The following is a 22,186-nucleotide window of genomic DNA, read 5'->3' as shown; positions in this document are numbered from 1 at the left end:
AAGTTAAGACCTATCTCTCTAACACCTATCTTTGCCAAAGTGTGTGAAGGAATCGTCCGTGACTGGTGCATGCAGGATATCCTTCCTAACCTGGACCCTCGACAGTTCGGTTCTCTCCATGGTTGCTCAACAGTACATTACCTGACGCGTCTCGTACACAACATCCTTGAGGCATCAGACAAACCAGGCTACGTGACAACACTTGTTCTCACTGACTTTTCACGAGCTTTTGACTATGTCCACCACCAGACCGCCATTTGCAAGTTACTTGACCTTGGTGTCCGCCCGTCCATCGTACCCTGGGTGAACAGTTTCCTGTCAGGGCGGCGCCAGCGTGTGAGGTATCAGGGCACAGTGTCGGACTGGCAAACTCTGACGTGTGGTGTGCCTCAAGGAACGAAGTTAGGTCCACTTGTTTTTCTAGCCTTGGTTAATGACGCCCTCCCAAGTAACGAGACGTCTTCAGATGGTTTTAAGTACGTTGATGACATGTCTGTTTCCGAATCACGACATGTGTCTGCAACACCAAGGATTCAGGACGACATCAATGGCTTGACTCGTTGGACTGAGACCAACTTTATGTCCTTGAACCCGTCCAAGTGCATGGTGATGGTGTTTTGCTTCATGAGAAATCCTCCACCACCGCCGACAATTACAATTGGACCCTCCCAGCTTCAGGTAGTCCAGGCAGCACGCATCCTGGGAGTTATCCTCCAGTACAATCTCAAGTGGACTGAACACGTGACCACAATTGTCAGCAAAGGGAGCAAAAGACTATACATGATAAGGAACCTGAAGAAGCACGGACTGGACATGTGTGATCTTATACCAATTTACATTGGTTTCGTACGGCCACTTCTGGAGTACGCATGCGTGGTCTGGCACCCGGGACTGTCCAGTGACCTATCAGGGAAGATTGAGCGCGTCCAGAAGAGAGTCCTGAGGATCATACTGGGACCAGAGTACGCCACCTATGAGTCTGCCCTGTGCACAACAGGTCTCAGTCGTCTGGACTCTAGAAGGGACATCCTGTGTCTTAGATATGCGCAGTCTCTTGCGAACTCTACCAGATACAGTCCATGGCTCCCACCGCGGCGGGGGGATGTCCACAACAGAACTCTGAGAAATAATGTCAGCTACACCAGTTTCAAATGTAGGACGTCCCGGTTTAGTAACAGTACTCTCCCCTATTGCGTTAGACTCCTCAATGAAAACTTGTAGTGTTTTAAGAAACAGACAAGTTAGTTTTAATGAATTTAATATGATGTACCATGTATTTGTTAAGAAATTGTGAAGAAATTATGTTAATGTGAAGAAATCGATGTACAAAAATTTGCAATTCAGCCCTTGGGCTGCAACAGTTTTTTAATCTAATAAACCATTTTCTCTTCTCTCTCTTCTGATGAAAATGTCTGATAGGCATAGAAAACTCAAATATTCTGGCAAGAATAATTTTAGGGTCTCCAGTATAATTGGGGAATAAATCAAGACATTGGTGGTTTGGATAGAACATCAAATCATCACAACTATATGAAAAATAATAAGTTAAACTCCCATTGTTATCATAAGTATGGAATCATTTTGTAAATAGTTATTTGATATTGAAGACAAAAAAAATACTTTCTCCAAATCATTCCCAAGTACACAAATAGAACGATGCACCATGAAAACTTTTATATCATCTGCTAATAGTTTTGACAACTTTGCAAATTATACAAAATCTGACAGTTTCCTCACACCTGTTGTGCTGGGTGACTCTTCTGTTACTCCACTGCCCGTTCTGAAGTCCACACAACCTTCACACTTGCAGTGTTCCTCTGTCCTTCCACAGAAGCCACTGATGGAGCAGCAGGGAGTGAAGGACACGGGGTCACATTCTCCTGAGGCGGCTCCTGGGGCTGGGAAGTCTGGACCACAGCGGAGGTCATCACGCCATCTACTGCCGTTCTCTGATGTGTGATGAAGAAAAATATGTTCACGATGGTAAAATTTGGCCCCAAAATTTCCAGACTTCTATTTGGGGATTTAGAACACGAATCATGTTCCATCTGACGTAATCGAACAGAACGCTGACGAGATCGAACAGAACGGGCGTTCTATTAGAGGTCACCCGCGGTCATCCGCACGTTGTTACAGTAAACACGCAGAAAACACCCTTGTTTTTGCCTAGGTGTCGTGCGTCAGAAGAAAAACTAACATTTTCGCAAATATAAAACGTTATCTGGCAAGCTTAGTTTTGCTGCCGCCAAGTTTGGAATATGTGACATGTAACAAAGCTGCTGGCGTCATTATTGGTGACCTTGAATATCACAACACTTGTTTACGGCGGTATCAATTACTCCATGTCCCTATCAGTGTAACTCGACATACGGCCAAACATGGTATTTAAATCGCTTACAAAACGCGTACAAATCAACTCTTTGAGGACTTAAATTGTCGACAACTAATATCTCCAGGTTTGTGTCTTAGGGATTTTTGAAATATTGAGGCAAATTTGAATTACGAGTCTTTGAGTGTGAAAAACATGATTTTTCGACCTTATCTTGGCTGTAAAAATAGTTCTAAGTACAAGTTCAAAAATCCCTAAGACAGAAAGTTTGATCTTACAATCAATGCTCATATGATATAAAAGATTTGGATTTTCAGTCAAATTTAGGACCGATCTAAATATGGTATTTGTTTTTTTGTGCACCAAACACACTTTCTAAATCAACCAACTAGGCATATTTCAGAAAACATTGAAACGAAACTGTGCAGCACACGTACATGGTAAGATTTGACGTGTACACACTGCCAATTTTCATTTAATCTCGACGAGATACGTGTGAGAGGTTGCTTTTCTAACTATCACGATCTTGTAGAAGATGTTTCAGTCACCGTCAGCCCTCCGCGGGGACCGCGCGGGAGCCCCGGTAATCCGATACTCCACGTTCGAATGGAAATTTTTGGGCCAAATTTTACCATCGTGGTTATTTACGTGCTACTTGAAGATCCAAAAAGGACACAGTTTTTTTTCTAGGCGCAATATTGGCTACATGTAGCGACATGTATAAGGAAGATGTCTGACCGGCATCGAAACGCAAGCAAGTGTTTTTGTGAAAGAAACCCTCAGTATGCTTAAGACGTATAATGACACTTTACGACACTTTAAAACTGGCCACTTGCCCCTTGGAAGAAGTGCCTCCAATATGATATACAATGTTGCACATTTAATATTTTTTTCGTAGCTTGAACTCCCTGAAGCCTTTTGATTTATGCGAAAAAAAGATTTTTGAGCTTAGGAAAGGGAACGCCTATTATGTTATCGCATATTTTCCGAGGTAACACCACTATGACTACACAATCAATATGGACGAATGTGCATTCTATATAATGCAGTGTGTACATGTACTACTATGTAATTAATATGTATATCTACGTTTATGAAATCTGTAATCCACACATCCGGGACAGTCACAATGTTCAACCCCGATGTTGCCACAGTGACCTGCCGCTGAGCAGCATGGGAAACAGGAATGGGGGTCACATTCGCCTGGGTCTGCCCCAGGTGCAGGGAAGTCAGGCCCACACCGATAGTCATCACGCCATCTTCTTTTCTCTTCTGGTACAGAATGAATTGACGTGATTGGAGCTACTCCTGCAAGGACAAAAAAATTATACTTTTCTCTTCCATTTACCGGCAAATGTAAATCTTAGGAAAGGTACTGGACAGGTTTTATTGTTTGGCTGGTCTTGTGTCTTATAGATTTTAGAAACTGATCATGATAAAAAGCAATTATTATCTCTTAATCAAGTAGAGGCCTCAGGGCAAAGAACAGTTCAATTGCAGTAGTATTGCATGTTATGATGATGTTTTTTTATCATCATGTACCATGAGAATAGACGGATCATTAAGCCGTGAACTCTATCTAATCCACAACCAGACCATACCATATTCTTTTTGGAAGTTTGTACATCCGGGACAGTCACAGTGGTCAGGTGTGTTTCCGCACCAGCCTGCCGCAGAGCAGCATGGGAAACAGGAGTGCGGATCACACTCTGCCTGTTCAGCTCCCCACGCGGAATACCCAGAACCGCAATGATAGTCCTCCCGCCATTTCCTGCTGGTAACTACTTCTACAAAAAACAGACAGTTGTAATTAGAAAACTATTCCGACTTAAAGAGGTGTGATAGCCACAAAAACGACTTAACAATGAAAATACAACATGTAGCTTGTTGTTACATCATTTTTTAATGAACTGATATGATATCATGATTTATAGTTGGTCAATCATCTATTACAAGTTGTAACAGCGTTAACGTGTTTGCTTTCATTACATGGCTTTGATTCGACTGGTACATTTTTTGCTGAGAACTTACCAATGATTCTGTCATAGAAAACATTCCTCGGGTTGGTCTTGATAGTTTCTGCACACGACTTTGTCTTCGGGTAACATCGGTGGTTATCGTAGAACAGGAAGCTGACACAGTCGGGATTATCGGTGCACTTCTGAGCACATTCTTCCAACGTGACGTAATCTTCGTAAAGGGACCAGATGTCGTTCCCAGGGCAGTCGCCGCGACGAGGTGAGTATCCGCCAACTACCGCTAGAACGTCTGTCACTAAAAATGGAACAATTTGATCATCTCTAACCTTATCCTGTGGAACAAGGCTGGGAAGTTACGAACAATGTGGATGGGTCTGTTATGAACGGATAATAGCATTTCTACATTCATGAACCAACTGGCATAGAAATTCAACCAAAATCATGAATTCTACATCTAATCTAAAAACTAAAGTTCGGCAAGTCTCGTCTCTAAAATTTGTTCAACAGTAGAGTTGAAATTACTTCTTTTAATATAGAATGGTAAATAACCATTGAGAAAAAAATTCAGTGCAATCATTGATTTTTGAATCATATGAAATATAATATGATTGGAAACATGATTTCTTTTATTTCTCTATTGCAAGTGCAATCTACCATAAAGTTTGTTTCGTCTTTTACATGTTACGAGTTATATTTTATACACTCTTTTTCCATGCGTTCGGTTCTTCCCCTCTTTGTCTTACGTTTGGTATTCAAAGATCTGCAGTTTTTCTTTATTTGCCTCTTGTGTTATTATGAAGTAATACGTACCACATGTTTCAATTCTGCAGTACTCCCAAGGGATGTCTGGATCGATGGTGTAACACCAAGGCCAGTTTCGTTCCCCAAGTCCTGGTAGGTTCCTGCAGTAGTTCTCATCAAGTCCTGGAAATGGTGAGCGGATATCGCGGACGTGTGGTGTCTCACTGTCCCACCTCTGACATGTACGCCCTGATATTGTAACCTGTATTTTCCCGTCGTAGGTAGATCCGTCAAGACACTCTCTTGAGCTGATGTCTGGTAAAAAAAACACAGCACTTCATTAATCCGAAACGGGGTTCGTGCAGACTTCCGATGAACTTTGACCCAGTGCTAACGTCACACGTACAAAAAAAATCCCTTGTCTGCAGCAGTCAAATCAGATGACTGTAGAAGACCGTGAGATTCGGTGCGTAAAATTTCTTGATTGGAGTAAAGTTTAATCGTCTCATTGTTTCATGCGTTTTAATAGTCCTAAGAGCATTGTTACGCAGTGGCAAGGATGCGTGCTCAAGCGTGACTGCATATATACTGCATAAGTATGAATAGCAATGTGTGTCACGTCCACTGTAATGTCTGGCAATTGTTCATTGTTCATCACTGCATCAAATAATAACTTCGCTACACACACACACATAGACACACACACACATATATATACATACATATATATGGTAATATGTATTAAGTTATACTATATCAAACTGCAGAAACTGATGATAGTCAAACTCCCTATCAACACAACTAGAAGTATTTCTATCTACGTTACATACCATACTGTGCTGCGCCAGTGTGTTGTTCGCTATGGACTTTATACGTCCACGTCTTGACAAAGACTGATACTGTGCAGTCGAAAATTTGGGTGAGTCCAATTTTTGTGTTGGAAATTTACAGTTAAACTATTTCAAGAATGACTTCTACCAACACAGATGAACTTTCAAGTTTATACGTTCATGTTTTCAATGTATCTATCATTTTTGTTGGCATTTTTTTATGAATAGATCTAAGGTACAAAAATTCTTACCGCATTCAGGAATGTCACAGTACTCCCATCTTATGGCTGGATCTGTTGTGTAGCACCACGGTACGTCAGCATCTGGACGCCCGTCTGGGTTTCTACAGAAATTCTCATCCAATCCGTGGTACGGGTACTTCTGTAGGTACTTGTGCTCGTGTGGATAGGTGCTATCCCAGCGTTGGCAGGTATTTCCTGATTTGGTTGTCCGCACTCTACCGCGGTACGTGGTACCATCGCTGGTTGAAAGACATTCAAATGGGTCGCCATCTATGGAAAGAATGAACTTTTATACATTTTCTGCATTCCATGATAGGACTATCAAACATGTGACAATACAACTGAGAAAGACAGCAATGTGCATACTAGATAAAAATTATGCTAATGAAGTCACCTTTGACATAATTGATGGGACAATACCTTACTTATATAATATAACATAAGGAAATTGCTTTGTTTGTGACATTAAAAACTTAAGATATGAACATTCTGCCATAAAACCATGCCATAAATTAATGAATTATACATCTGACCTATTGCATTCAAGTACTGAACATTTAGTTAACACTTAACATCTTCATTTTCATTACAAACAACGTACCGAGAATTTTGTCATAGAACACGTTCCTTGGGTTAGTCATTGTGGTGTCTGCACAAGACTTTGTTTTAGGGTAACACCTATGGTTATTGTAGAACATGAAGCTGACACATTCGGGATGGCTCGTACACAGCCGGGCGCAGTCATCCAATGAGGTTTGGTCTCGGTAAATGGCCCAGATGTCGTTCCCAGGGCAGTCTCCATGGCGAGAAGTGTATCCCTCAACTGTTGCAGTATTGCCTTACAACAAAAAGTTCGTCAGAGTTACCAACGAGTCAAAAATTATTTCTTCATTTTCAACCTTACATGAATCAAAGTTTGAAACTGAGACGTCCCCTGAAGTTCTTAATGAAGAAAACCGTTAAAGGCACCAAAACAACGTTATTTTCTCGTGAAAGCGTAACCATCAGCCGCCAAGCCACGTAGTGAATCGAACAGAAATGGAACGGACTTTATTTGCAAAGGATATCCATCCGCCGTCCATAGCAACGCCGTTGCTAAGGACACCATTTTCCCGCGCCAGGGGGATGAAATTTCATCCGAGTTTGACAGCGAATTGCATCAACATGTGCGGCCTCTTCGGCGAAAATGGCGGTAAGTCCGGATGTGTTTTTCATGTGCTCTCTATACAACTCATTTCCGTCGGGTTTACAGCGATTTTAGCAAAGTTTCATGGTTTAATTCAGGACACAGCGAAATCAGCAAAATGGCCGCCCCATGAAAAGCAAATTTTAGACAATTTTCAGATTGTGGGCAAACACTTTACGCCCTTTCGTATGTCTGAAATGAATACTGAGTTAGAGTTGTTGAACATTCCTTCATATCTCACTGGAATATCTTGTTGGTTTGAAATCTGGGTAGGTTTGAATTTTCATGTCTGCTGGGGCCACTTTTTCAGTGTGTTTTTTTACCGAAATGTGAGGGTCCGTACTTTTCGTAATGCCGAGTACTATAGTTTGTTTACTGAATCACTGAGGCCGATGTGTTTTATTTCTTGTATCCTCCTTTGTACGATATATTTGTCGTCGGACGTGATAGATTTACCACCATCTGCCTAATTGAGAGCTTAACAGATTGCATTGGGAGAAATGTATCAGTGAAAATAGGCTATATTGTAAAATTAATAGCGCAGTTCTTGAGAATATCTTCCTCGATTTCAATGTGTTACGATGAAAATTTCCCGCCAAAATAGTGGCAAGTCTGATGTTGTCATGCAGATTTTTGAAGACAAACAAACAATGCATAGTAACGCTGGTGCGTCACCAAGGGTAGTACGTAGTGTGATTGAAGATTTGCCACATGAACGCAGGTTCACGTCACAATTAAGATGTAACGTTAGCAATGATCTAGACTGAATTAAAAATGGGTGCTGCTCAATTCTTATAATGCCATATCATATACAACAACTGCATAATATTCATCCACATTAATGTGGGCTTGCACTGGAAGAAGAAGATATATACAAATTATAATGCAATGTGTATATTATTATACCATTGCCACTCCCCAGTAGGATTGTCATTTTTCAGAAATGATTTTGAAAGTAATTTTCTATGATTCCATTTGCTTGTAACGTTAGATTCCAGTACCAAGGTGTTGGCTTTTTGATGTGTAACTGCGGATGTGTGGACACAATCAGTATTGGCACTTAGGATATGATATTGGCATTATCTAGAATTAATTTCATTTAAGAAAAAGAATAATAAGTAAACAAAACTTTATCTCTTGTTTCAGATCATCCTTGCCTTCACTGACTCTATCTGTAAGTATGTCTCCAACCATGCCACCTTCTCTTCTGACATTTTGTTTTCCCTTAATGCGCACCCTGGAGCTTCCGTATATGATTTGACTTCTGACATCTCTCGTCACCCTTTTGTTGAGCCTGACCTGGTGTTCTTGCATGCGGGGACTAACTGTCTTCCCATGCACCGTCCACTCAGCCGGACTCTTGATGATTTCAGTTACCTTATTTCTGTTACCAAGTCTCGCTTCCCGTCAGCCTCTGTTGTCATCTCTAGCATCCTGCCTAGGTTTGACTCTGAGGTCTATGACAGGAGGCGCTCTGAGTTGAACTTTCATTTGCTTCGCCTATGTTCTCGCCAGGGTGTGTTTTTCCTTGACAATGGTAGCCGGGCTCGCCGGGCCATGTTTTCTGTTGATGGTTTACATTTGAGTAGAGCGGGGAACATCAGCTATGCCAAGTATCTTTCTTTTTCTTTGAGCCACTACCTGCAGCTGCACCGTCGCAGCTGCCAGCATCGCTTTACGTTGAGGGATGAGGAGTGGCCTGGGTTGGGGACGGATGGAGGAAGTGGGAAGAAGGACAAGGAGCATCCAGGAGAGGAGCCGAAGTCAGGGGAGTACCAGAGACAGGTGGAGTGGGCTAGTGTGGTCCGACAGGGGGGACCTGTAGCTAGGGCGGCCCCAGGGAAGGTAGAGGGGAAGGGTGCAGGGAAGGGTCCTTCCCAGCCGAGGGGGGTATCTGTAGCTAGACCGGCCCCAGGGAAGGTAGAGGGGGGTAGTGCAGGGAAGGGTCCTTCCCAGCCAAGGGGGGTACCTGTAGCTAGACCGGCCCCAGGGAAGGTAGAGGGGGGTAGTGCAGGGAAGGGTCCTTCCCAGCCAAGGGGGGTACCTGTAGCTAGACTGGCCCCAGGGAAGGTAGAGAGGGGTAGTGCAGGGAAGGGTCCTTCCCAGCCAAGGGGGGTACCTGTAGCTAGACCGGCCCCAGGGAAGGTAGAGGGGGGTAGTGCAGGGAAGGGTCCTTCCCAGCCAAGGGGGGTACCTGTAGCTAGACTGGCCCCAGGGAAGGTAGAGAGGGGTAGTGCAGGGAAGGGTCCTTCCCAGCCAAGGGGGGTACCTGTAGCTAGACCGGCCCCAGGGAAGGTAGAGGGGGGTAGTGTGGGGAAGGGACCTTCCCAGCCAAGGGGGGTACCTGTAGCTAGACTGGCCCCAGGGAAGGTAGAGAGGGGTAGTGCAGGGAAGGGTCCTTCCCAGCCAAGGGGGGTACCTGTAGCTAGACTGGCCCCAGGGAAGGTAGAGGGGGGTAGTGCAGGGAAGGGTCCTTCCCAGCCAAGGGGGGTACCTGTAGCTAGACCGGCCCCAGGGAAGGTAGAGGGGGGTAGTGCAGGGAAGGGTCCTTCCCAGCCAAGGGGGGTACCTGTAGCTAGACTGGCCCCAGGGAAGGTAGAGAGGGGTAGTGCAGGGAAGGGTCCTTCCCAGCCAAGGGGGGTACCTGTAGCTAGACCGGCCCCAGGGAAGGTAGAGGGGGGTAGTGCAGGGAAGGGTCCTTCCCAGCCAAGGGGGGTACCTGTAGCTAGACTGGCCCCAGGGAAGGTAGAGAGGGGTAGTGCAGGGAAGGGTCCTTCCCAGCCAAGGGGGGTACCTGTAGCTAGACCGGCCCCAGGGAAGGTAGAGGGGGGTAGTGTGGGGAAGGGACCTTCCCAGCCAAGGGGGGTACCTGTAGCTAGACTGGCCCCAGGGAAGGTAGAGAGGGGTAGTGCAGGGAAGGGTCCTTCCCAGCCAAGGGGGGTACCTGTAGCTAGACTGGCCCCAGGGAAGGTAGAGGGGGGTAGTGCAGGGAAGGGTCCTTCCCAGCCAAGGGGGGTACCTGTAGCTAGACCGGCCCCAGGGAAGGTAGAGAGGGGTAGTGCAGGGAAGGGTCCTTCCCAGCCAAGGGGGGTACCTGTAGCTAGACTGGCCCCAGGGAAGGTAGAGAGGGGTAGTGCAGGGAAGGGTCCTTCCCAGCCAAGGGGGGTACCTGTAGCTAGACCGGCCCCAGGGAAGGTAGAGGGGGGTAGTGCGGGGAAGGGTCCTTCCCAGCCAAGGGGGGTACCTGTAGCTAGACTGGCCCCAGGGAAGGTAGAGAGGGGTAGTGCAGGGAAGGGTCCTTCCCAGCCAAGGGGGGTACCTGTAGCTAGACCGGCCCCAGGGAAGGTAGAGGGGGGTAGTGCAGGGAAGGGTCCTTCCCAGCCAAGGGGGGTACCTGTAGCTAGACCGGCCCCAGGGAAGGTAGAGGGGGGTAGTGTGGGGAAGGGACCTTCCCGGCCAAGGGGGGTACCTGTAGCTAGACCGGCCCCAGGGAAGGTAGAGGGGGGTAGTGTGGGGAAGGGTCCTTCCCGGCCAAGGAGCACACGTACATTGAGTAAGAGTGAGTGGAAGAATATGATGAATAAAAGGCTTAGTCAGTTTAAAGAAGCACAAGATAAAGGTGAGGTTGTGTGTGGTATTGGTTGTGAAGGGGAAGATGTGCAGTATGTAATATGTCCTACAGGGTGGAGTAGTTGTAAGCTTAGGAAGGGCAAGGAGAGTACAGGTGTATTAGGAGGGTTTAGCAGGGGAAAGACTAGGTGTAGGAGGGTTAGTGGTAAAGCTAAGAGGGAGAAGTTGTCAGTACCAACTAGGCTAGAGGTTAGAATGTTGTATAGTGGGCCCCTTAATCCCTCAGGGTGGGTGGAAAAGGTTAAACAGGTAGGTACTAGTACCTGTAAGAGTAGTGAGGAGGGGGTAGGAGATGTTAGTGATAATGTCACCTGTAAGAGTAGTGAGGAGGGGGGAAATGAGTGTAATATTGTTGCCTGTGAGTCTAGTAAGTCTAGTAAAGATGGGGTAGAAGATGTGAGTGATAGTGATGTCTGTGAGTCTAGTAAGGATGGAGTAGAAGATGTGAGTGATAGTGATGTATGTGAGTCTAGTAAGGATGGGGTAGAATATGTAAGTAATAGTGATGTCTGTGAGTCTAGTAAGGATGGGGTAGAAGATGTGAGTGATAGTGATGTCTGTGAGTCTAGTAAGGATGGGGTAGAAGATGTGAGTGATAGTGATGTCTGTGAGTCTAGTAAGGATGGGGTAGAAGATGTGAGTGATAGTGATGTATGTGAGTCTGGTAAGGATGGGGTAGAATATGTAAGTAATAGTGATGTCTGTGAGTCTAGTACTGATAGTGATTCCTGTAAAACTTTCTTTGTCAGTTTTGAAGGTAAGTTATTTACTCTTGGGACACCTAGCAAATGTATTCAGGTGTGTAAATTACAAAAGATGGTAAGTAATGTATGTGGATTCAACATTTCATGTAGAAACCTTAGCTTGGGGGGCAGTATTCTCTATGATGAAAATGATTTTGTAGAAATACATGATAAGACTGTGATAGTGACACTTTTTGGTTGTGGGGGGAGGTAAACCTATTAATTTTCATCCAGACAGGCCATGTTCCTCAGCATGTGCCCATTGTAAGAAGCCACCTGTTTTTCAATTTGATAAGTATACACATCCACAGGGATGGAATGAATCACTTAGAACTTGGGTAATCGATAATACAGGACTTTCTAGTACAGACTGTGTGTGTCGTTCATGTGAGCGTAACTTTCGACGGCTGGCCAAAGATTCAGTTTCAGAAATATCAAATTCTTCCACTGACACTCCTGATGCAACATTGCCACAAAAACCATGTTTCATGTCTGAGTTTCATTTATGCCACGAATTGGCCAACCATGAGCGTAAAAATTTCTCAGTTGATGACATGATGTCTTACATTCTCTCCATTTCTGAAGCAGCTACAGGATGTAGTTCCTTGCCAAATTCTATTCATATGTGCACATTTCATTATCATCAGTTTTGTAGATTTAATGAACAAGATAAATGTACCCATTGCTGCAAGGTAATAAAGTCACATAAAAGGAAACGGTTCTGTCCAAAATTGAATATTCCACAATCAGCTTTAAAATTGGTTGACTCAAATTTGTTAGAAGGGTCTATTTTGTGCAACTATTGTTATCAATGTTTATATAGATCAGGGAATCTTGTCAAGGGTGAGGAAAGTCTAGAAAAACGCTTAGAAATGTTGAGGAATTTTGAAGTAGAACATAGCCTAGAAAACATACCACAATTAGCTTTGCACCAGGTTTCTTGTAAGGTAGGTGAATTGTTTCTGGAGAATAAATCTTCATTACTTGTTGATGCTTATGATTGTTATGTAGAGAGTATTCAGACACTTATTAAGGAATTTGACAGGAAGGAACAAATTGACGAAGCTGATGCTTTCTATTTTCAAGCCAGATGGCTATTAGTTGGGTTATTGAGTGATCTGGGAAACTTTTTTTTAATCCACAAAAGTTCAAGCAAAAGTAACAAACTAAGTTTTTTGTTATACTATAAAGATGCTGATTTAATTGAATCCCTTCATTTAGCTTTATATTCTGCACGGTTAAACACTTACAAGCGGGATCTTGAGTTAAAGTCTATTCAGTCCAACATCGCTTCTATGTTCACAGATGTAAATCAAGACACAATCAATTCTTCTCTTTTATCTTCTTTGATGTACATGAATAGTCTAGTTCATCAAGAATCTTCCAAATTCATTGATAAGTTTGTTCAGTGTCCAAGTTCCCTCCATGAAATTGACATGTTGCAAATTTCAAAAGAAATAAACCCTATTGTTTGGAACTTTATTGTTGTATTAACTATGCAAAAGTCTGAAATTCTTATGTCTGATTTTGAAACATTTGATATGAATAAACATTATTTAACATTTCTTAAGAATAATTCTAGCCATAGTTCTTCCAAGTTTTTGAGACGTCTTTTTGCTACTTTCCTTATCTTATTTATTGTCTCTGACGGTCAGTGTAGTTATCCTTTTCATATGATTAATTCAGAATTAATTCATTCTTATAGCCAGTCTACTGATCTTATGCAATTGTTAAATCGCCTTGGTGTATGTTGTTCCAATGATTCTCATAAAAGATTTATTTCTGGAATGTTAGATCAATTGAGATTAGAAGATAATCATTATAATTTGACAGAAGGTTCTTTTACAGTAGCTTCTATAGACAACATCAATAGTGGTAGTCCCCATGCAGCTGTGACAGGTAGTCCCAGAGGGTGGAACGGTACATCTATTCAAGCCGTCCAACCAAAACCTAAATCCCTTCTTATTCCCAAGCCAAATTCATCTGTACATAGTAGTGAAGATATCTCTGTAGGTATAGGTAATGTTACTGAAACTGATGAGCCAGTATCAAAGAAAATCAAATTAGTTTCAAAGTTTAGGCAAAGAAAAAGGTCACCAAAGGAAATTGATCATAGTACTTTATCCCTTACACCCCCATCTTGTGTTCAGTCTATAGTCCCTTCCACTCCAATATCCCTGACCTTCGAACAGTTTGGAATATCTGAAGAAGAAATGAAAGAGTCTCATAAATTTAATTCTGAAGTATTACTTTATCAATTTGAAAGATGTATATCAGATTTGACAGATTCTTCTCATAAATTACCCAGTTTGAAATGTAAACTATTTTTAGAAAGGGACCCTGTCACAGAAAAGTCTAATATTGCATATTTATCTATAATGAATGAAAATGCTGACTGTAAGGAGACAATGTTAAAAGCCCTTAATTTCCTTCACACTTCATTTAATGTTGGCGTTGATATTGAATATTTAGTTGTTGTTGGGGATGCAAAAACTTATGACCACCTTCTCAAATTAAAACAGGAGTATGGCCCCGCTTTAAGTTGGTTGATTATTTTTCCGGGTGATTGGCATACATTGAAAAATTACCAGAATGCATTAATGAAAGTTTATTGGGAAGGAGGGTTGAAACAGATCGCTTCAGGTAGAATAAAAGGACAGACTTTACTTTCAGTTGGTTTATGTAAACATTTTAAGCGCACTCATAAATTTTTGCTTCAAGTATGGGAGGCCTTATACAGATGTGAAATTGAAGCTTTTCTAGAGTATAGAAGGAATAGTACTGACACTACTGATCAATGTTCATCAAGTTGTTCTTTTTCAGCCCAGACTATTGTTGATAAGGTAAGGGTATTTTTAGAATCAGTACCGCACTTTAGTGACCCAGGTTTTGATAGAGACAACTTTGTAAGAAGACAGGAATTATTGAAAATGGAATTAGAAGGTATAGAAGATGACTTCAAGGAGTTTTGTTCCACAGCATGTGCCCGGGATGAAGTATTTTTGTTTTGGCACAGATTTGTTCATGATGACTTTATGGCATATATTTCTCTTTTCATAGCAATTAGATCAGGGAATTGGAATTTGCGTTTGTATTCATACAAAATGATGGCACCCCTTTTCCATGCCTTTGACCATGTAATATATTCTAGAATCATTCCCTTGCATCTTTGTGATATATTGTCTTGTCCTGACCATATTCTCAGATATTTCCAAGAGGGGGGATTTGTTACCAGTATTAATTCTGTTAATTATTCTAATGTAGCTTTAGATGAGAGTCATGAAATGTTGATAAATAGGGACACAAAAGAAGTTATTACAGGGCCTAACAAATTTGTAATTGAAGATCTTGTTCTGTTTTTACCATATCGAGCTAAATTGATTAAACAAGTTAAAAAACAAATTCTTGTCAAAACAAATTGTAGAACTCAAACTGATCTTAGTCCGACTATCATTGAACAAGAAAGGCTGAATATTGTTTATTATGCAAAAAAAGTTGTAGATGCCGGCATTTTTTCTGCCCTTGTACATGATAGATGTCTGTCCCAACCATTTACAGGAGCTTCTATTTCAGATATTCAAAGAGAAGACTTGCTTAAGTTTAGGGAAATAGGTAAGGCATCATTAGACACATTCATTAGGTTCAGGATACTTAACAATCCAAGTAATAAAGCACCCCAAAGACGAAAGTCTTTAAGAACTTTTTCTCAAATTAAAATGACAAAGTCTAGGGTTTCCAAAAGTGAAAAAGACAAAAAGTTAGTTTTAGAATGTTATCGTAGAGTTGTTTCCTGGTCCCAAAATCAAAATAAGCCCCTATCTGAAATTGCCCACCTGTTAGATTTGCCCCAGCTAGGTCAGTTTCTGGAGCTGCCTCGTGCTTTATGTAATGCTGATGGAGTCCCTCACAAGGGGGCTAAATCAGCAACCACTTCTTTTTTCCAGTCTAGATACCCTAGTTCTTTCACCAAAATGTACCCTACCAATTTCTCTCCCCAGTGCTCTGTTTTAGAAGGAATGTTTTTGATCAATACATCTCCATTAGGTCAGCATAGAACTTTTCTTGAGTATTCACATTTTCTGTTTCTAAAATGGGTTTTGCCTTTTCTTCAGTCAGGTTGTTATGAAGTCCATATTGTTTTTGATGACCCCCACCGAAATGGCCCTAGTCCTAAAGATGTTGAAAGAAATAGAAGAGATTCTGTTTTGGAAAATGACAATTTAACACTACTTGATTCAATTTCTGATGATACATGCACCCCAAAAGACTGGAGAAAATTCATTTCCTTGCGCCCAAACAAACGTTTGTTATGTTCTTACTTATGTACTTCTTTACTTACAATTTGTACACCTTTTTTGAGGCAGCAACAGAAAGTGTTCACAGCTGGGGCATTTACTGATGATAAGAGAGATATGTGTTTTGTTTCTTCAGTAGATGGCATCTCTCCATTTCCAGACTGTAGGTCCAATCACGAGGAAAGTGACACTCGTGTTTGGCTGCATGCTGCTTCAAGCAGTTACAAAAACATAATGATTTATTCACCTGATACGGACACGTATCATGTGGGCCTTCCTTTTGTGAGGCATACAGATAAAAGAATTGTCATTTTACAAAAAGCTGAACCAGGAAATTGGCAATGTCTGGATGTGAACGAGTTGCTATCTTGTTTTGACAAGGACCCTGATCTTTCCTCCCTTTCTAGATATCTACTACCCCATATAATTCAGTCACTGTTTATATGTACAGGTTGTGATTATGTTTCCTTTTTTGTTGGCCTTGGTAAGGTATCATTTATGAAAACTTTCTTTCAGTTTTCAGAATTCATTTCTAGTGGAAACTCTGACCAAACTAGTGGTTCTCTTTCTTGTGCAGATAAAGATACAGGGTTCTTGGCTTTTGTTCGTTTAGTTGGTAGTGTTTACTTTCAAAAACACCGTTCTGCTTTTCTTAAGTACTCATCTCCAGCCCAACTTTTCAGAGAAACGAGGGGGGATAATATTTCAAAGATTCATGAAAACTGGTTACAAGTTATTAGGGGTGCCATCTTTGAAAGAATAGAGTTTGAAGATAATAGTTTACCTTCCTTTCAGTCCCTTTGGTTCCATTGGTTACGTTCTTGTTGGGTTTACCTCACTTGGGCTCAGGCTTTAGAGCAGGATTTTTCGTCTGTATTATTAGATAGGTACGGTTGGGAAATAGATAATCATGGTAATTTAATGATTACTTGGGATTCTAAAGAAAATATTGAAAAGGTGCAGAAGACTGTGGAGTTTTTAACCAGGGGGTGTAAATGTAAAAGTGGGTGCTCTAGTAAAAGATGTAAGTGTCTCAAGAAAGGTCAAGCATGTGGTCCAGGATGTAGGTGTTTAGATTGTTCTAATTCTATTTGTATTGAGCAAAATGAGGTAAGTCAGGACAATGCTGAAACAGATTCAGATAGTAGTAGCAGTAGTGATGATCAAGACTATGTAAATCTTATAGATGACTTTTATTGTGGTAGTCTGTCTTTATTAGATCATATTTCTGATTCAGAATTTTCTGAGGTAGAGTAAGGGTAATAATGAGTGAAATAGGACTGTCTATTTTTGTATAGCCTAAGGTATAGGTGAGGGGAAGCTGGTCTTTTCTGTACTCCTTCACCCACTTTCTCTCCCTCTCTCCTTTTTCCAAAGAACCCCTTCCTGCTAGGTTTAGACATCTGCCCCCGTAGGTAGGTTAGAGGCGCCTGACCCCTGTAAAGGTCGTACTTAACGACGTCAACATGGGGTACATCACACAGATCCCCGAGTTGACGGGAAAGGCGTAACCCCGCACTTTGGTACGGGTGCAGGTTGGAGGTTCTGACTTTGTTTCCTTACTCCAGCTGTCCCTCACCTATGGGTTTGGTAGTCTAGGGTCATTGCTAAACATATGATCTTAAAATTTAGATATAACGTTAATATATTCTTAGTCTAAGAAATTTCTTGATAAAATTGATAATATATTTAACATATATCTAAATAAAGATACTAAGAGGAGTACTAGTAAGTGAATGAGTGTGAGTGCCTGACTGAGTGTATGATATCTGTAATTGATGAGTAAGTAAGTACGGTAAGTACCTGATGTATGACGAATGGATATTTACCTTTTTTGTTTGTTTTTGCATTAGATGGAGTTCTACCCCAGATCAGCTGAGGATGTGCCTCTTGCAGCTCAACTGTCTGTAACTTTAATTTCTTTGATTGACATTGTATCATTGCAGATACACATGTAATAAGTGAAGTATAAATTCAGAATGATATATCTACTATTAATCATAATGATTGTAAATTCTTAAAGAATATGTACTTTTCCTAACATTCTTTGAAATATGTTTATACAGGTGATGTTCTGCTGTGGATCTGAGGAGGGTGACAGCTTTGTTGGTTATTCATATCATTTGGCGTGAATTCAATCATATCATTTCACATTATTGGAATTATCATTCTGGCCCAAAGAATCGCCAGATGTTTGGCAGTAAATTGTTTGATTCCAAGTATTGTTTCCAATTGGGCATCAATATTTAGGCATGACTTGTTTGTTTAATAAAGTTTGGCTGGTATTTAACATATATGGCTCATTGTGTTGTTTTTTACAGTACAATAGGAAGGGTTATATACTTTAGGTGAATCTAGGTCAATGAGAGAAGAAAAAGTTGAACCTTTTGGTTTCTTATTGGGCTCAATGTTAACTGACAATGCATCATTCCATGCACCTTAGGTATAATTTAGGTACATGGTAATTAAATGTGTCAAACATATATGATATGAACTGTTGACAATTATGAATGAAATGTTACCAGTAACCATACTGTAAACCTTGGTTAGGTTTATAGCAAAGAGGCTATATGAGCCCATGTAACCTTATTGGTTATAGGGAACGTGAATGGCATGACATTTAACTCTGATTCTCTTATTATTTGATACATCATGTAATAGTTTTCTTTAATAAAACAGACTCTGAGGTATTACAAAAATGTAGTTTCGTAGGTGCGCTTTGGTAAGATTGGGATTGCCATCTTGGTTAAATGGGCAGAACTTTCTCTTTGGCTCGGTGACCCTTCCACCTGCAAGCTTAAACAATTACTAGATCTTACCAAGGTTTTTTTAACCTGGTTTTTTTAACCTCCTTGATGGGTCCTTGATCTTGCCATTTTTTTTTAGTATCAATGGAACGAGACATAAAAAGACGTCTTGGAATCGACCAGTAAATTAGATGCAAAAGTAATGGACTCTAGTAATTATTCTACAAGAAGAGATTTCGGTCGGGAGACGACTAAATCGCGGCCGCTACCAGCCCACGGACCAGAACGTCTGCTTCCGCTCCAGGCGACGCGCGCGTTCTATTCTGGAATCAAAAATGACCGCTCCTGATGACATCGCCTCGCGCGGATTGGCGGCAAATGCTTTACGCCCTTGAAATGTGTAATAAGTCATATACCAACAAAAAATAGAGATTTTGCCCTTTCTTACACACTTAATTTCCTGTTGGTTTGAAGTCTACAACACGTTAAAAACAAGAGGTGAAATCACACGAAAATAAGCTAATTTCGGGTCGTATTATTGACAGGAAAGCGATAAATCATCGGTACAAAAAACTATAGGAGTACGAAACAAAGCTGGTAGATTGTAAATAACTTGAAGTAAAAAAGATACGTGGTAAAATATTCAAGCAACAGGCTTTCTTGTTGGGGGTGTTAACGCTCGGAATCATAGAACGGACTACTTTCTCTCGCGGAAGGAAAATAAAATTCCATAGAACTCTCGACGTGGCGTGGCGGCTGACCATAGCTTAAGCACATATTAGTTGAAACCGGACGTTCTGCGACGGTGCCAAGGCAAGCCACCAAACTTTAAATCATCTTACCTCTACTTTTCATATCCTAACCATATAGCAAGTTTCATTAATATTCACATATAGATACTTTAGGTATGGTGCTAAACCATATATTACATGCATATATTACATGCAACAACAGACACGACCTTCTTAGCAAAATTGAAGTACATTTTGCTTTATTCAAGATCACATAAGCGGAGAACGTCCTCGGTACTGTACCTGTAATCTGGCTTTCTCTACTGCCCGTTCTGAAGTCCACACAACCGTCACACTTGCAGTGTTCCTCTGTGCTTCCACAGAAGCCACTGATGGAGCAGCAGGGAGTGAAGGACACGGGGTCACATTCTCCTGAGGCGGCTCCTGGGGCTGGGAAGTCTGGACCACAGCGGAGGTCATCACGCCATCTACTGCCGTTCTCTAATAAGAAACAAAATACCTCTTAACTTAAGCGGACATGTCGCCTGGACATCGGTAATGGTAATCAAGTAGTCGTCAAAATTGTGATTAAAATATTGGGCGCTAACTAGATTGACCTAGTTGTCAACAATCATTACAAATCTTTATTCAATGATTTGGCAACACAGGAGGAATTTTATTACATATGGTAGAAAGATTTTGAGATTTGATTAAAAAATTGAATTCTTATATCATTAAAAGATACCCACGGTTGTGAAACCTGTAGTCAACACATCCGGGACAGTCGCAGTGCTCTGACAAAATGTGGCCGCAGTAACCTGACGCTGAGCAACATGGGAAGCAAGAATGGGGGTCACATTCGCCTGGGTCCGCTCCAGGTGCAGGAAAGTTAGGTCCGCATCGGAAATCGTCCCTCCATCTCATCTCTGGTGCTGCCACAGTTTCTTCCTTTACAATTGCTGGGATCCCTGTAGAGAGATACGTTGTGTGTCTTATGGTTTATCAGTGAAATTTTACGGCTTATCAATAAAGGTTTTGAAGAATCAAAAAGCTCTATTCTGTATGATAAAACAATCCAGGTGTCTATTTTGTAAACTAATCCAGGTGTGTATTTCGTGTTACTACAGTTCCTTTGGAATTCTACGTCTATAATTTTTTTTAAAGAGTATGAAAAAAAAACACTGATCAACAGCCACTAATCTTTTTTAATACTCTCCTATAAAGTACACTCTTGCAACCTTGTTGTTTAGAAATTAAAATGTAAATGCATTGAAATATAAACTTTGAATAAAATAAAATGCTTGTACCATATATCTCCTGGTAGTTCGTACATCCGGGACATTCACAGTGGTCTTCGGTGATGCCACACCAGCCACCCGCAGAGCAGCATGGGAAACATGACGTAGGATCACACTCTGCGGTATCAGCGCCCTCTGCTGAGAACCCCGGGCCACAGCGCCAGTCATCCCTCCATTTTGGTTTGTCATTTTGCCCTGCAGAAGAGTTTTTTTTAATGGTTGAAATGTATCGAACTTTAATTAGACTCTTAACCTAAATGTTCCAAATCTACATATGCTTTTCATTTGACAGTAAAGTATCATTTCTATGATATCCTCTTTTTCACGTACCGCAAGCTGGGATGTCACAATACTCCCATCTCACATCTGGGTTTGTTGTGTAGCACCACGGTCTCTCTGCATCTGGACGCCCGTCTGGGTTTCTACAGAAGTTTTTATCCAATCCGCTGTTAGGAAACTTTTCCAAGTACGTGTTGTTGTGTGGAAAAGTACTATCCCAGTGCTGGCACGTGAGTCCTGATTGAGTGAACTGTCTTGTACCGCGGTAGGATGTACCTTCGTAGTCTGTGAGGCATTCTAGCGGTTTAACTGTAGCAAGGAAAACAAAACATCAAAAATAATTTCATCAGGTTGGAGGGTTTTTCTTATTCCAGTTCCAAAATTCTTACCTGATCACGTTTTGATGATGCCTATCAGCTATCTTCTTCAGAGCTTCTGACTGTAGTTCTGTTTCTTGACGCAAAATCACTACCCATACAGGCTACATGCGCATATAGCACTCCACTGCGTGTATCTCTGAAGAAGATGCCTGATAGCCATTGGAAACTGAAATATTCTGATAAACAGATCTTCAGGTCCAGCGAAGATGGATAAAGCGTTGGATAAAGCCAGGACCGAATTCTTTCAACTTAATCGTGTGAAGTAGAACCAGTCAGTATTGATCTGAAGCAGGTGACATGCGATCACGAAACGTCGCCAGGCGATTATTTACGAAGAAATTTCAGTTTCCTCACACCTGTTGTTGTGGAAGACTCTTCTGTTACTCCACTGCCGGTTCTGAAGTCCACACAACCTTCACACTTGCAGTGTTCCTCTGTGCTCCCACAGAAGCCACTGATGGAGCAGCAGGGAGTGAAGGACACTGGGTCACATTCTCCTGAGGCGGCTCCTGGGGCTGGGAAGTCTGGACCACAGCGGAGGTCATCACGCCATCTACTGCCGTTCTCTGATTTGTAATAAAGATATAAACACGTGTTACTTACGTGCTATTTGAAGCAAAAATAAAAAATAAAAAATTGGCGCATTTTTGTCCTAGCCACCAAAACTACATACTGCGACGTGTGAAAGAGACCTTTTGCACACTAAGGACGCAAAAGTTATTATAATAATGTTAAACTTGTGAAATGGCGTCAATAGTATATACAATATTGCAGAT

General features: G+C 41.6%; 2 protein-coding genes across 3 annotated transcripts in view; one reads left to right on the top strand and one right to left on the bottom strand.

The window, feature by feature from the left end:
• Window positions 1-22,186, bottom strand: part of LOC118410859 — a 55,038-nt gene that overhangs the window by 16,628 nt on the left and 16,224 nt on the right. The window contains exons 18-29 of the mRNA XM_035812719.1: window positions 21,767-21,976; window positions 21,082-21,339; window positions 20,761-20,946; window positions 20,203-20,421; window positions 19,757-19,954; window positions 6,723-6,959; window positions 6,131-6,391; window positions 5,119-5,364; window positions 4,361-4,603; window positions 3,931-4,116; window positions 3,419-3,637; window positions 1,740-1,949 (exon numbers count right to left, since the gene is read on the bottom strand). Of these exons, the coding sequence (XP_035668612.1) occupies window positions 1,740-1,949; window positions 3,419-3,637; window positions 3,931-4,116; window positions 4,361-4,603; window positions 5,119-5,364; window positions 6,131-6,391; window positions 6,723-6,959; window positions 19,757-19,954; window positions 20,203-20,421; window positions 20,761-20,946; window positions 21,082-21,339; window positions 21,767-21,976 (2,673 nt within the window). The remainder of the gene's footprint in view (window positions 1-1,739; window positions 1,950-3,418; window positions 3,638-3,930; window positions 4,117-4,360; window positions 4,604-5,118; window positions 5,365-6,130; window positions 6,392-6,722; window positions 6,960-19,756; window positions 19,955-20,202; window positions 20,422-20,760; window positions 20,947-21,081; window positions 21,340-21,766; window positions 21,977-22,186) is intronic.
• LOC118410860 lies at window positions 12,142-18,267 on the top strand. 2 transcript variants are annotated; one of them, XM_035812721.1, is made up of 2 exons: window positions 12,142-15,292; window positions 18,042-18,267. In XM_035812721.1, exons 1-2 carry the CDS (start codon window positions 12,169-12,171, stop codon window positions 18,062-18,064), a joined length of 3,147 nt encoding a protein of 1,048 aa, XP_035668614.1. In that variant the 5' UTR covers window positions 12,142-12,168; the 3' UTR covers window positions 18,065-18,267. The 2 variants fall into 2 exon arrangements, with proteins under 2 accessions (XP_035668614.1, XP_035668613.1); XM_035812720.1 differs by lacking the exon at window positions 18,042-18,267 and adding an exon at window positions 17,829-18,027.

Source organism: Branchiostoma floridae, chromosome 3 (genome assembly GCF_000003815.2).
Source record: "Branchiostoma floridae strain S238N-H82 chromosome 3, Bfl_VNyyK, whole genome shotgun sequence".
NCBI classification, from domain to species: domain Eukaryota; kingdom Metazoa; phylum Chordata; class Leptocardii; order Amphioxiformes; family Branchiostomatidae; genus Branchiostoma; species Branchiostoma floridae.
The sequence above is the reverse complement of the archived record's forward strand: the minus strand, read 5'-3'. Positions and strand labels throughout refer to the sequence as shown.

What these genes read in the sequence shown, in the direction of transcription:
- LOC118410860 (XM_035812720.1), top strand. Translation starts at nt 12,169, where the DNA reads ATGTCTGAGTTTCATTTATGCCACGAATTGGCCAACCATGAGCGTAAA. An exon ending in GCTTAAGTTTAGGGAAATAG is followed by an intron (nt 15,293 to 17,828) that starts GTAAGGCATCAT and finishes TTTTTGCATTAG; the next exon opens with ATGGAGTTCTACCCCAGATC.